At 42.9% G+C, this 14,917-nt stretch overlaps 1 protein-coding gene and 1 long non-coding RNA gene across 2 annotated transcripts in view; one reads left to right on the forward strand and one right to left on the reverse strand.

Annotated features, from left to right (window-relative positions):
- Positions 1-3,481: 3,481 nt before the first annotated feature.
- LOC106604223 (uncharacterized) lies at positions 3,482-10,429 on the reverse strand. The gene is made up of 3 exons (XR_001328630.3): positions 10,371-10,429; positions 4,008-4,154; positions 3,482-3,795 (listed from the first exon to the last, which is right to left on the reverse strand). It is a non-coding gene; the product is annotated as an uncharacterized LOC106604223 (long non-coding RNA).
- Positions 10,430-11,446: 1,017 nt separating this feature from the next.
- The window catches only part of LOC106604222 (BTB/POZ domain-containing protein KCTD16), a 41,401-nt gene continuing 37,930 nt past the window's right edge, over positions 11,447-14,917 (forward strand). Inside the window, exon 1 of the mRNA XM_014198676.3 lies at positions 11,447-12,958. Coding sequence (XP_014054151.2) covers positions 12,136-12,958 — 823 coding nt within the window. The 5' untranslated portion in view covers positions 11,447-12,135. The remainder of the gene's footprint in view (positions 12,959-14,917) is intronic.

Raw genomic sequence — 14,917 nt, forward strand, 5'->3', positions numbered from 1 at the left:
AAGGATTACAAACCTTGAGTGTCTCCATTGATCCTAGGTCCTGGCAGAGTTGTGCAGACTCAGGACAAGTGAGCTTTGGAGGAATACGCAGATTTAAAGAGGAGTCCTTAATTTGCTTTCTATTGATCATGATCTTTTCCTCAAAGAAGTTAATGAATTCATCACTGCTGAAGTGAAAGCCATCCTCTCTCGGGGAATGCTGCTTCTTAGTTGGCTTTGCGACAGTATCAGAAATACATTTTGGATTGTTCTTACTCTCCTCAATTAAGTTGGAAAAATAGGATGATCGAGCAGCAGTGAGGTCACTTCGATATTGCACATTACTGTCTTTCCAAGCTCGTCGGAAGACTTCCAGTTTGGTGGAGCGCCATTTCTGTTCCAATTTTCTGGAAGCTTGTTTCAGGGCTCAGTTATTTTCTGTATAACAGGGAGAAGGTTTCTTATGACAATTTATTTTTGTTTTTAGGGGTGCGACTGCATCTAGGGTATTACACAAGGTTAAATTTAGATCATCAGTTAGGTGGTTGACCAATTTTAGTACTCCGATGTCCTTGGGTAGGTGGATAGAGACTGGAAGGGCATCTAGGAATCTTTGGGTTGTCTGAGAATTTATAGCACGGCTTTAGATGATCCTTGGTTTGATCAGATTATTTGTTGCGATTGCAAACGTAATAAAATGGTGGTCCGATAGTCCAGGATTATGCGGAAAAACATTTAGATCCACAATGTTCCTGTTCACACTCCTGGTCACTCTGACAGATCTACTTGTCCCAGTGCATACTTCACCATTTTCGACACCTCAAATGCATCTCCCACATATGCATCCATACTCAAGAAACACATCCCAACAAGAAGCGATTCATTATCATTCATACATGTATCCTCTACTCACCAATTTTAAACATTTTCCTTTTTGTTCCAGTTTTTGATACTACTGTCGTCCATTCAGAACATTTGTCTTCCGCAACTTTGCTCGACGCGGTGCTTGATTCAAACTCAGCATCCACTTCTTGTCACAGCTGTCAAAAGGAGAGGACCAAGGCGCAGCGGGAATGTGGATACTCATGTTTATTGATAAAAACAAGTAAAGTATCCACTGGAAAACCAAAAAAAACAATACTCACAACGGCAACAGTGTGGCAGGCTAAAACAAACGCAGTGCACACAAACAACTACCCACAATCCCAAATAAAAACATACCCTTCTATATAGGACTCCCAATCAAAGGCAACTCAACACACCTGCCTTCAATTGGGAGTCCCATCCCCAACACAAACCCTTAACATACAAACAACCTGCCACATCCTGACCACAACTGATACAATACCTCCCTCTGCTGGTCAGGATGTGACACTTCTGCCATCTTTCCCCAATAGTAGCCTGGATGTACAGTAGCTAAATATACTGAACAAAAATATTAAACGCAACATCCCAGCAATTTCAAAGATTTTACTGAGTTACAGTTCATATGAGGAAATCAGTCAATTTAAATAAATAAATTAGGCCATAATCTATGGATTTCACATGACTGGGAATACAGATATGCATCTGTTGGTCACAGACAATTAACAAAAATGGCCTCACAATGGGCCTCATCACAGTATTTCTGTGCATTCAAATTGCCATTGATAAAATGCAAGTCTATTCATTGTCTGTAGCTTATGTCTGCCCATACCAGAACCCCAACACCACCACGAGGCACTCTGTTCACAACGTTGACATCAGCAAACCGCTCGCCCACACGACACCATACACGCTGTCTGCTGTTGTGAGGCGGTTGGACATACTGCCAAATTCTCTAAAATGACGTTGGAGGCAGATTATGGTAGAAAAATTAATATTAAATTCTCTGGCAACAGCTCTGGTGGATATTCCTGCAGTCAGCATGCCAATTGCACGCCCCCGCAAAACATGATCTGTGGCATTGTGTTGTGTGACAAAACCGCACATTTTGGTGGCCTTTTATTGGCCCCAGAACAAGGTGCACCTGTGTAATGATCATGCTGTTTAATCAGATTCTTGATATTCCACACCTGTCACGTGGATGGATTATCTTGGCAAAGGAGAAATTCTCCCTAACAGGGATGTAAACAAATTTATGCACAAAATTTGACATAAATAAGCGTTTTGTGGGTATGGAACATTTCTGGAATCTTTTATTTCACCTCATGAAACATGGGACCAATACTTTTCATTTTGGGTTTATATTTTTTGTTCGGTATAGTATATCGAATCATAGGCTATGTACAAAACTTGATGAGGTATCTTCAGCCAGGTAAGATTAATACACAGGACAAAATTGGTCATTTTCAAGAATTATGTGAAAATAGATGTTTATGTCTGTTCCAAGAATTGGGATCTATAAGTCCTGGTTAAAACATGGCCACTGCATTTAACTTGGTTTGGAAAGTACATTTAAGACATAATATGAAGAGGTAAGAAGATATGTTTACACACTAGACCTATGTATCAATCAGAATATGTAGCTATCCAGCCCCATTTCAATGTACCAGCTCGTCCCATCCCGCCCCCTTTGAATGTACCAGCTCGTCCCATTTGAATGTACCAGCTTGTCCCATCCCATCCCATTTGAATGTACCAGCTTGTCCCATCCCGCCCCATTTGAATGTACCAGCTTGTCCCATCCGCCCCATTTGAATGTACCAGCTTGTCCCATCCCATCCCATTTGAATGTACCAGCTTGTCCCATCCCGCCCCATTTGAATGTACCAGCTTGTCCCATCCCATCCCATTTGAATGTACCAGCTTGTCCCATCCCATCCCATTTGAATGTACCAGCTTGTCCCATCCCATTCGAATGTACCAGCTTGTCCCATCCCGCCCCATTTGAATGTACCAGCTTGTCCCATCCCGCCCCATTTGAATGTACCAGCTTGTCCCATCCCATCCCATTTGAATGTACCAGCTTGTCCCATCCCGCCCCATTTGAATGTACCAGGTTGTCCCATCCCATCCATTTGAATGTACCAGCTTGTCCCATCCCATCCCATTTGAATGTACCAGCTTGTCCCATCCCGTCCCATTTGAATGTAACTACCATTAGTGATACAAGCATATGTATTTTTGTTTGGAGTGATTTTACAAGCCTCGTCCTTTACCTTGTTCTCACCTGCAGAAACATACACACGTCGCCAGTCCACAAGACGCAGCACTATGAGTAGGGCTGGAGGAGTAGTACATTGGCCTGGCTGTAAGCTGTGAAACATACACATTTTGTATCTGAAAGCAATCGATCTTGTGGGTTAAAACCCACATACATTTTCCAACAGGACTTGTACAAATGGGTTAGCCATCGAAATCTACCTACAACTCTTGATGAAATGAAAGTTGACAGCAAAATATTTTCAATGAATAATAGCTACAAAGGATGTCACTCTAGACCTAAACTCGTATGCGTTTTTCCTACAGTCACATACAATAGCCTACATGTTTTGCAGGATGCCAGCTTTTTGTTGTTGCATTGGACAAGGTCTAGCTGTCTGTTCCCAATGGTTTATCCCTAATGTTGATGCTTCATTACAGTCAATGTGACTTTGATGAGAGTTATTTAAGGAGTCATCCAGCCCTGATTATGATTCAGTGTTGTTGACAGTTGTTCGTGAGTCCTGGCTGAATACTCAAATCAACAATTAGTCCTCATTTAGACACACACACACACACAGACAGATCTGTGCTCTATCATCACATTTTCATTATTCATTTGCATCTCAAATATGCATCTACATTGTTGTCATTGCAGCTCCAGTAACGACACCTTCACAGTCCAGTGCCAACCTACAAGAGAAAATATATTTTAGCTCCATTCCACAGTTCTGTAATGTAACAAGCATTTCGCTACACCCGTAATAACATCTGCTAAACATGTGTATGTGACAATTCAAATTTGATTTAATGCTCCATTTCCTACCAAACACCCCCCTCTACTGGCTGACATTGGTACTGTTCATAATGAATGGAATTGATTGAAACTGTAGCAAAGACCGTACAGAATGGAGATAGGCAGAACATGCTTCTCCAATAGAAATCCCCGATCACGCTCGTAGGCGATGTCATGGCGACGTTGGCTATCTAAGCTCATGCGCAGACACACGTCATCGGGTCCAACGGTTGTCTCGTGCCGAACTGCGCATGTGCTGTCAAAATCAAATCAAATGTTATTAGTCACATGCACCGAATACAACAGTGAAATGCTTACTTACAAACCCCTAACCAACAATGCAGTTTAAAAAAATATGGATAAGAATAAGAGAAAAGTAACAAGTAATTAAAGAGCAGCAGTACAAATATAACAATATATACAGGGGGGTGCCGGTACAGAATCAATGTGCGGGGGCACCGGTTAGTTGAGGTAGTATGTACATGTAGGTAGAGTTAATTAAAGTGACTATGCATAGATGACAACAGAGAGTGGCAGTGGTGTGGAGAGGAAGGGGGGCAATGCAAATAGTCTGGGTAGCCATTTGACTAGATGTTCAGGAGTCTTATGGCTTGGGGGTAGAAGCTGTTTAGAAGCATCTTGGACCTAGACATGGCGCTCCAGTACAGTCTATGACTATGGTGGCTGAAGTCTGACAATTTTTAGGGCCTTCCCCTGACACCGCCTGGTATAGAGGCCTGGTATAGAGGAAGCTTGGCCCCAGTGATGTACTAAGCCGTTCGCACTACCCTCTGTAGTGCCTTGCAGTCAGAGGCTGAACAGCTGCCATACCAGGCAGTGATGCAACCAGACAGGATGCTCTTGATGGTGCAGCTGTAGAACCTTTTGAGGATCTGAGGACCCATGACAAATCTTTTCAGTCTCCTGAGGGGGAATAGGTTTTGTCGTGCCCTCTTCACGACTGTCATGGTGTGCTTGGACCATGCAAGTTTGTTGGTGATGTGGACACCAAGGAACTTGAAGCTCTTAACCTGCTCCACAGCAGCCCCGTCGATGAGAATGGGGGCGTGCTCGGTCCTCTTTTTCCTGTAGTCCACAATCATCTCCTTTGTCTTGATCACGTTGAGGGAGAAGTTGTTGTCCTGGCACCACACGGCCAGGTCTCTGACCTCCTCCTTATAGGCTGTCTCGTTGTTGTCGGTGATCAGGCCTACCACTGTTGTGTCATCGGCAAATTTAATGATGGTGTTGGAGTCGTGCCTGGCCGTGCAGTCATGACTGAACAGGGAGTACAGGAGGGGGCTGAGCACGCACCCCTGAGGGGCCCCTGTGTTGAGGATGAGCATGGCGGATGTGTTGTTACCTACCCTTACTACAAAACAAATGCACTCCTGCGATATAAAGGGTGCGCTCGTAAATTCACTCTGGCTATTGACTCCGATTTCAGAGCCCTCTCGTCGGAGTGTGCCAGAGCGCAGAGTAACTGATGCATTTTACAAATGCAATACCCAGTTGAATTTCACCGGTGTCAGTAAACGTCGGCAAAAAAAACATAATTCAATTGTTGCCAGCAGCACAGTTACAACAGCAGCACAGTCACCAACAATCTGGATAACATGAAAAAAGCCTAACCAGCTCTGCTAGGGCGAGTAAAATGGTCAGAGTGAGGTGTTATCTCATTTGTGTCTGGAAGTAGCTAGCAAGCTAGACAATTTTACCAAGTTAGTGTGGGTGCTGGACTGCCGTTGTGAGGTCAGAGCACTCAGATCAACCCTACTCCTCGGCCAGAGCGTCCAGTGAACCTCTGAATGCGAAAAGCTCTGAATTTACAAATGGACAATCTGACAACACTCAATTTAAGAATGCCCAGAGTGCACTCCGAGCGCACTCTGGCACTCCAGAGTGAATTTACGAACACACCCAAAGTTGTTTTAGTTGAAAATGAAAACGTGTCAGTTTGTCACTTTCGCAAGGTTGGAGTAACATGAACAAAAATATAAACTTAACATGCAACAATTTCAAAGATTTTACTGTGTTACAGTTCCGATAAGGAAATCAGTCAATTCAAATAAATAAATTAGGCCCTAATCAATGGATTTCACATGACTGGGCAGGGGTGCAGCCACCCACTGGGGAGCCAGGCCCAGCCAATCAGAATTAGTTTTTCCCTACAAAAGGGATTTATTACAAACAGAAATACTCCCCAGTACCCTCCCCTCCCCCCATGAAATATGGGAAAAACTATTTCTAGGTTGCATTTATATTTTGGTTCAGTGTAGGTGGCACCTTTTAGATTTGGAGAACATTTTAAACCTAAGGAATACATTTTTCACTTCTCTCATTGACTTCTCAAAACCCAAACTCCGGCTTGGTCTGCTTGGTTTATTTTGCAAGCGTTCCCAGAAGTCTCATGATGTTGCGCATCTGGGTTTAGAAGTTCTATGACTGTTGCCTACACTGCTCTTTGACAAATAATCTCAGCACACAGCTACCCATGGTCACAAGCCATTCATTCATTCATTCATTCATTCATTCATTCATTCATCTCAAGCAGTCATTGTGCTTGACACAATGCATCACTGTTGGACAAGATCTAATAATATGAGACCCATTAGCAGTGACAGTTGAATAATTGAAGCCATAGCCTAATTTGATTCCATCGTAGGCTTTTTGGGAAAGCAAGTATTTATAATTGGTGTAAACTATACCTGGGTGAAAACAAAAACCCACACAGTCATTAAAAAACATGGAATCTCTCTCTTCCAAACAGGGAAGAATGGTAGCAGATATTTCACATTGGCTTCCTGGGGAGCAATGTGAACCAATGATGCCTCATCACCAAAGAGGAAGGATATTACATTACATGTAGTTTACTAGTCTAATTTTAAACTGCAAAGGAAAAAAAAAATCAATTTAATTTCTCAAGATATGCAGATTCACATAAATACCTCTCTCTCTCTCTCTCTCGTGATGAAATGAGTGGATGAGTAGCGTGCAAGAGAAGATAATTTAGGTCAGTGTAATGCTGTGCTGTGTGGATAGAGATAATTTAGGTCAGTGTAATGCTGTGCTGTGTGGATAGAGATAATTTAGGTCAGTGTAATGCTGTGCTGTGTGGATAGAGATAATTTAGGTCAGTGTAATGCTGTGCTGTGTGGATAGAGATCATTTAGGTCAGTGTAATGCTGTGCTGTGTGGATAGAGATAATTTAGGTTAGTGTAATGCTGTGCTGTGTGGATAGAGATAATTTAGGTCAGTGTAGTGCTGTACTGTGTGGATAGAGATAATAACCCATATAGCCAGCGACTGAAGTGTTTGGACTTCAGCATGCCTGTTTGGCCCTGTCCGGGGGCATCATTGGATGGGGCCACAGTGTCTCCTGACCCCTTCTGTCTCAGCCTCCAGTATTTATGCTGCAGTAGTTTATGTGTCGGGGGGCTAGGGTCAGTCTGTTATATCTGGAGTATTTCTCCTGTCTTATCTGGTGTCCTGTGTGAATTTAAGTATGCTCTCTCTAATTCTCTCTTTCTCTCTCTCTCTCTCGGAGGACCTGAGCCCTAGGACCATGCCTCAGGACTACCTGGCATGATGACTTCTTGCTGTCCCCAGTCCACCTGGCCGTGCTGCTGCTCCAGTTTCAACTGTTCTGCCTGCGGCTATGGAACCCTGACCTGTTCACCGGACGTGTTACCTGTCCCAGACCTACTGTTTTCAACTCTCTACAGACAGCAGGAGCGGTAGAGATACTCTCAATGATTGGCTATGAAAAGCCAACTAACATTTACTCCTGAGGTGCTGACCTGTTGCACCCTCGACAACTACTGTGATTATTATTATTTGACAATGCTGGTCATTTATGAACATTTGAACATCTTGGCCATGTTCTGTTATAATCTCCACCCGGCACAGCCAGAAGAGGACTGGCCACCCCTCATAGCCTGGTTCCTCTCTAGGTTTCTTCCTAGGTTTTGGCCTTTCTAGGGAATTTTTCCTAGCCACCGTGCTTCTACACCTGCATTGCTTGCTGTTTGGGGTTTTAGGCTGGGTTTCTGTACAGCACTTTGAGATATCAGCTGATGTAAGAAGGGCTATATAAATACATTTGATTTGATATTATTGCCTAGATAATATGAGAAAGACTGCCAGGCTGCTACACTGCCTTACCAACACACCACCAAGACTCAGCTGCCAGGCTGCTACACTGCCTTACCAACTCACCACCAAGACTCAGCTGCCAGGCTGCTACACTGCCTTACCAACTCACCACCAAGACTCAGCTGCCAGGCTGCTACACTGCCTTACCAACTCACCACCAAGACTCAGCTGCCAGGCTGCTACACTGCCTTACCAACTCACCACCAAGACTCAGCTGCCAGGCTGCTACACTGCCTTACCAACTCACCACCAAGACTCAGCTTTCAATTTAGAGAGGAGCTAAGAGGAGATAAGAGATTAGATGAGATAGTAGAGATACTGTCAATAACCTTAGATGTGATTTGTCTTAGCGAAACAGGGTCTGGAATTGAAGTGAATCCACCAAAGCAATATTTTTACGTTTATGTACTTATTCAAATATGTCTGACATATTTGTTAGTTTAAGGATGAAATGTTTTGTACATTGTTTTTAACCACATTTCTTACCACTTCTTTGTTTGGAGGGCATTGTTGGCTTTTCCAGTCAGTTAGATTTAACCACAGATTTCAACAACAAGAGCTCTCAAATATTCCAAATGATAAAGTTGATGGAGCTTCTAGAATGTCTTACATCACTCTCAGCTGGAGACTCATATTGTCTTAGATTATTCATGCTGAACTGGCATGAAATTCAACCCCTCCTAAAAATCAGAAACTGGTAGAGTTGCACTAACAGGGAGGGAGGGAGGGAGAGAAAGGGAGAGAGAGAGAGAGGGAGAAAGATTATTATAAACATTAAAGTATAGCAGTGTGTTTGTTTGTACAGGAACAGCTTGGTTTAAAAACAGGAACTAAGGACTCTCTACGGAGGATTAATGGCATCTGTTGTTGTCATTAGTCAGCAGTCCAACTCACTCTGAAATGTTTCATCCATTTGGATGTTTGTTTCCAAATACATTATGAAATGGGTTGAATAAACACAACAAAATAGCCTACACTCACCCACATGTTGCCCAAGCCGAAGCCACAACAACACACAACAGCCATTTTCTACATGGGAAATGAAAATCTCACATTAAAAGAAAAAAAAAGCTTGCTGAAAGAATCAGCAACAGCAGTGGCACACAGTTTTCAATCCCTTCTGTTTGAATCCCACTCACTGAAGCTGCTCCCACCCTCCCCCCATGCGGCTGCTTAGCAACCCCTCTCCAGCACAATGCAGTGAATTATCATGTAGGGTAAAGCATGACCAGTGTTGGCTTCTTACATCCCAGAATCACCTTTATTCACCAAATACATTTGAATGTACAGTAATTTGACTTGGTGAAATGATCCACCAGTCAGGGAGAAAATCTCTCCACACTGACTCAAACAACCAATGTCCTATCAGAGAGACCAGGGATGAAGAGTTTATATTACTTCAAAAGATTTAACAGCTTTCACTGCTTTTTTCTATTGATCTACTGAAGAGAATACAGGCCTACTAAAGAGAATACAGGCCTACTAAAGAGAATACAGGCCTACTAAAGAGAATACAGGCCTACTAAAGAGAATACAGGCCTACTAAAGAGAATACAGGCCTACTAAAGAATACAGGCCTACTAAAGAATACAGGCCTACTAAAGAATACAGGCCTACTAAAGAATACAGGCATACTAAAGAGAATACAGGCCTACTAAAGAGAATACAGGCATACTAAAGAGAATACAGGCCTACTAAAGAGAATACAGGCATACTAAAGAGAATACAGGCCTACTAAAGAGAATACAGGCATACTAAAGAGAATACAGGCCTACTAAAGAGAATACAGGCCTACTAAAGAATACAGGCCTACTAAAGAATACAGGCCTACTAAAGAATACAGGCCTACTAAAGAGAATACAGGCATACTAAAGAGAATACAGGCCTACTAAAGAGAATACAGGCATACTAAAGAGATTACAGGCCTACTAAAGAGTACAGGCATACTAAAGAGAATACAGGTCAACTAAAGAGAATACAGGCATACTAAAGAGAATACAGGCCTACTAAAGAGTACAGGCCTACTAAAGAATACAGGCCTACTAAAGAGAATACAGGCCTACTAAAGAATACAGGCCTACTAAAGAATACAGGCCAACTAAAGAATACAGGCCTACTAAAGAGTACAGGCCTACTAAAGACTAAAAAACCAAGAGCATAGGCTACTATTTACAAGCATATGACTATATACGACTGAGAAACAATTGCCCATACAAGCCGTCCTTAAAAGAACAAACAAGATAATATGTTAACGTGCATTGCAATATAGGAGCTATTTAAAGATAGTTACTGTAACAAGTAGGCCTAAGTACTCACTCATGGCCACCATCATGGATTGTAAGCCAACGCATGCGCAGCCAATGGGCTACTCACTTATTCCAGTAGAGCACAACAGTATGAGTCAAAAGAACCTTATAAAACCTAGCGGTCAAACAGGGAAATGGTTCCAATCGGTTTTCCACTATTCATTTTTAGGGGATTTTAGAAACACATAAAATAAGGGCTGTGTTTCATGTATTCTTACCCTGGCGTGATGTTTTGATAACCATGTAAATCTCTCCAGGACAAGGTGATGTTTATCAATATATTCGCATACCCCCCCCCCCCCCCCCACACAAAAAATTAAATTCTAATTAGCTGCTAATGTGACTATCATAAAGAACGTCAAATGCCATGATGAGACTGAAGAATCGAGGCAAAGGTAAGAATCTCTAGATTAACTATCTAATGTTAGCTACATTTAGTAATTAATAAATTGGCTACATTTCTTAACATTTACAATTCTGTGAACTGTCTTGTGCAAGTTTCAAATGGACACAATACCTGTTAGCAAAGCTTGCAGGGATTTGTAGTTTTGCATGATGTCTACTTTGATGCTAATTAACATTTTCGAATCTGAGAGTAAATAGAGACAAATATATTGATAAAAACCACCTTGTCCGAGAGAGATTTACATGGTTATCAAAACGTAACGCCAGGGTAAGAATACATGAAACACAGCCCTTATTTTATGTGTTTTTTAAAAAATTCAATTTATGGGGGCAAACGATTGGAACCATTTCTCTGTTTGACCTCTAGGTTTTATGGGTATTATGACATCTCCACTGAGGGGTTCTATGGCCACTTGCAGCCGAACGGTACCTTTCCACGGTGTTGAAGTGACGCCCACTCACCCAGTCCAATCACTGTTCCATAGCGCAGCATAACCTCGCAGCTTGAAATAGCTGGTGATAGACAATGAAGACATTATTCATCAGCATAGATAAATCATGGGAAGCAACAAAACGGATAGTGGGGTTATTTAGTTTTTGCTAATTATATCATACACGTTTTTTAATTAGTCACCTGATATGTTTCAGCATATGGAAATCCCCAAATTAAATTCAAACTCAAATGTTATTATAGCCTATTAGGCTACTTTGCAGAGTGTTAATATATTTTCTATGGAATGTCATTCAGAATGTAGGCTACGCTACGTCGCACGTTTTCAAAAAAAAATTCCTTTAAGATGATGATGTAAGACGTTACTTCCCATTATGTTTTTTTCCACGCACCGCTGGAAAAACATAATCGTAACCGTTTTCACTCCAGTGCCAGCCTGAGCGTTATTTCTGCTCTCTTCTCTGCACAGCAGTTTGGAGACGTGGAGATGGGAGCGCGCTGCACCGGCGTCCGGATTCCATCTTCACTTTCAGAAAAGAACAGCACGCGCACGGCAATTTCAGCACCGTCTCTGTGGACAGCGAACGTGCCATTGATTCTGGCAGATAAAGTTACACTGGATTGTTAAAAAACAAGGACAGGAGCTTGCCTTGCTGAATCAAAGAAGTTGGACATTTTTATCCAGAACGGACTGAAGTGCAGAGGTGATCAATTATATTTTCGATTGATTATGGAATAATGGTGATTTCACTGTAGGATTATATTAATGGACTCACAGCAATGGATGTGTGTAAAAATATGCGTGCACTGCATGTGGTGACCGATTTAATTCAATAGAAGACATGCACATTCCATCCCATATAGATTGAAAACTTTTTGGGAACATCTGCGCGCCGCACCTTGACCGGGATTTGGTTTTATGCATGAACTAAAAATGGCACTGAGTGAGAATTGTAAAACCCAGCCGGCTAAAGAAACAGGGTCCGTGCAAAACCCGCCGTCTGATGTTATTGAACTAAACGTAGGAGGACAAGTATACTATACTCGTCTACATACTTTAACAAGCATCCCCAATTCTTTACTGGGACGGTTATTCTCCACCAAGAAGGGGTCCTCGTCGAACGACTTGGCGCGGGACCTCAGGGGACGTTATTTTATCGACAGAGATGGTTTTCTGTTCAGATATGTATTGGATTATTTGAGAGATAAGCAGGTCGTCCTACCCGATCACTTCCCGGAGAAAGGAAGGTTAAAACGGGAAGCAGAATACTTTGAACTGCCCAAACTGGTCAAACTGTTGGCGTCCGAGGAATCTAAACATTTTCAGGACGACCCGTTTCACAGTGATTTCGACGACGCGTCGCTCAGCAGCGACCAGAGGATATATTCCTCATACTCTCTGGACGGGAGATATGGATACATAACCGTCGGTTTCAAAGGCACGTGCGCGATTGACCCCAAATCCAAAAAAGTAGTACCCAGAATCTTCATCAGCGGAAGGATCGGCCTCGCCAAAGAGGTGTTTGGAAACACCCTGAATGAGAGCCTAGACGCAGACCGGGCTGGGGACAGGTACACCTCCCGGTTCTTCCTCCGGTTCTGTCACCTGGAGCGGGCCTTTGACATGCTGTCAGAGAGCGGGTTCCACATCGTTGCCTGTAACTCGTTGCTCACCGCCTCTTCCATCAGCCATTACGCACCTGAGAAAGTATGGTCCAATTTCACGCAGTACGTCTTCTACCGTAAGTGATAGCTTATTTCTCACATAAAACACTCAAAACCTTATTTAATAGTGTCGTTTAGGTTAGACCACCTGGTTGACGCCATGTCACAATAGATTGTTTAAGTGGATTATTTAGGTTAGGCCACCTGGTTGATGCCATGTCACAATAGATTGTTTAAGTGGATTTAGTAAAGAGAATAGTGAAGTAGGTTATACTATGGATGTCTGATAGACTCACTAGGAGAGATATAGGTTGGATTAGGCCTATATGGTTCCCTTTGCTATCATTCCTGCACCTTGTTTAAAATAGCTTTTAAAGTTTGATTATATACACTGAGTGTACAGAACATTAGGAACACCTTCCTAATATTGAGTTGCACCCCGTTTTGCTCTCAGAACAGCCTCAATTCATCGGGTCATGGACTCTACAAGGTGTCAAAAGCGTTCCACAGGGATCCTGGCCCATGTTGACTCCAATGCTTCCCACAGTTGTGTCAAGTTGGCTGGTAGTGGATCTATACTACGAATAGCTGGCTCCATCTCATCCCACAACCACTCAGTTGTATTGCGATCTGATGACTGGGCAGGCCACTGCAGTATGTGTTCATGGAACTATTCCTGGACAATCCTAGCCTTGTGGCATGGAGCTTTATCCTGCTGAAAATAATAATCTATTTGCAGATGGATACACTGTTGCCATGAAGGGATGCATCTGATTGGCAATGATGTTCAGATATGTGGCATTCAAACGTTGCTCCATTTTTCTTATCAAGGGGCCCAATATGTGCCATGAAAACACACCCCACACCATCCTGTAATGTTGACACATGGCAGATGCATGTGTTTTTCTCCGTACCCTAGTCCTCCCCATCAGCGTGAAACAGCAGGGACCGGGATTCATCAGAACAGTAAATGTTTCTCAAATGATAAAATGTTCGTTCCTTAGCCCACTTTAACCGTATTTTCTAGAATTTTGCTGAAAGAAGTGGAGCTCTGTAAGGTCGTGGGCTGCCAAGCCCCGTTCGTGTCAGTGTACGACGAGTTGTGCATTCTTTTATGGGTCTTTGTGCACCAATGTTGTACTGGACTGTCAGTTGACTAATTGTAGACAGTCTGCTGCTCTGCACAATTCGTGCCACCCTCCTAAGTCCTCTTTTATCAATGAACCATTTTCGACCACTGGCCAGCTGTTGGCTGTATGTCCTATGGGTGGAAGAACATTCTGGATACACACAGGAAACTTTTGAGCGTGAAAAACCCAGCAGCGTTGCAGTTCTTGACACAAACCGGTGCGCCTGACACCGACTACCATACCCCCCGTTCAAAGGCTCCTCCTATATGTTTCGCCATCTTGAATGGCACACATACCCAATCCATGTCTCAATTGCCTCAAGGCTTAAAAATCCTTCTTTAACCCGTCTCCTCCCCTTCATCTACACTGATTGAAGTGGATTTAACAAGTGACATCAATAAGGGATCATAGCTTTCACCTGGATTCACCTGGTCAGTCTGTCATGGAAAGAGCAGGTGTTCTTAATGTTTTGTACACTCAGTGTAAGTGCACTATGTTATACTGGGATGTAACCAATCAGAGATCAATCCCCAGCCGCCTGCATGAGGGAAGAAGACTTAGAACACTGATTTAAAGCACCAGGCATCACTTCAAGTCTCAGGCAAGGTACAGACCACGCAAGCCTATTCTACAAACCTCTGATTTAAAGCACCAGGCATCGCTTCAAGTTTCAGGCAAGGTACAGACCACGCAAGCCTATTCTAAAAACCTCTGATTTAAAGCACCAGGCATCACTTCAAGTCTCAGGCAAGGTACAGAGCACGCAAGCCTATTCTACAAACCTCTGATTTAAAGCACCAGGCATCGCTTCAAGTTTCAGGCAAGGTACAGACCACGCAAGCCTATTCTACAAACCTCTGATTTAAAGCACCAGGCATCGCTTCAAGTTTCAGGCAAGGTACAGAC

The sequence above is a fragment of the Salmo salar genome, chromosome 05, assembly GCF_965601325.2.
Source record: "Salmo salar chromosome 05, fSalSal1, whole genome shotgun sequence".
NCBI lineage: Eukaryota > Metazoa > Chordata > Actinopteri > Salmoniformes > Salmonidae > Salmo > Salmo salar.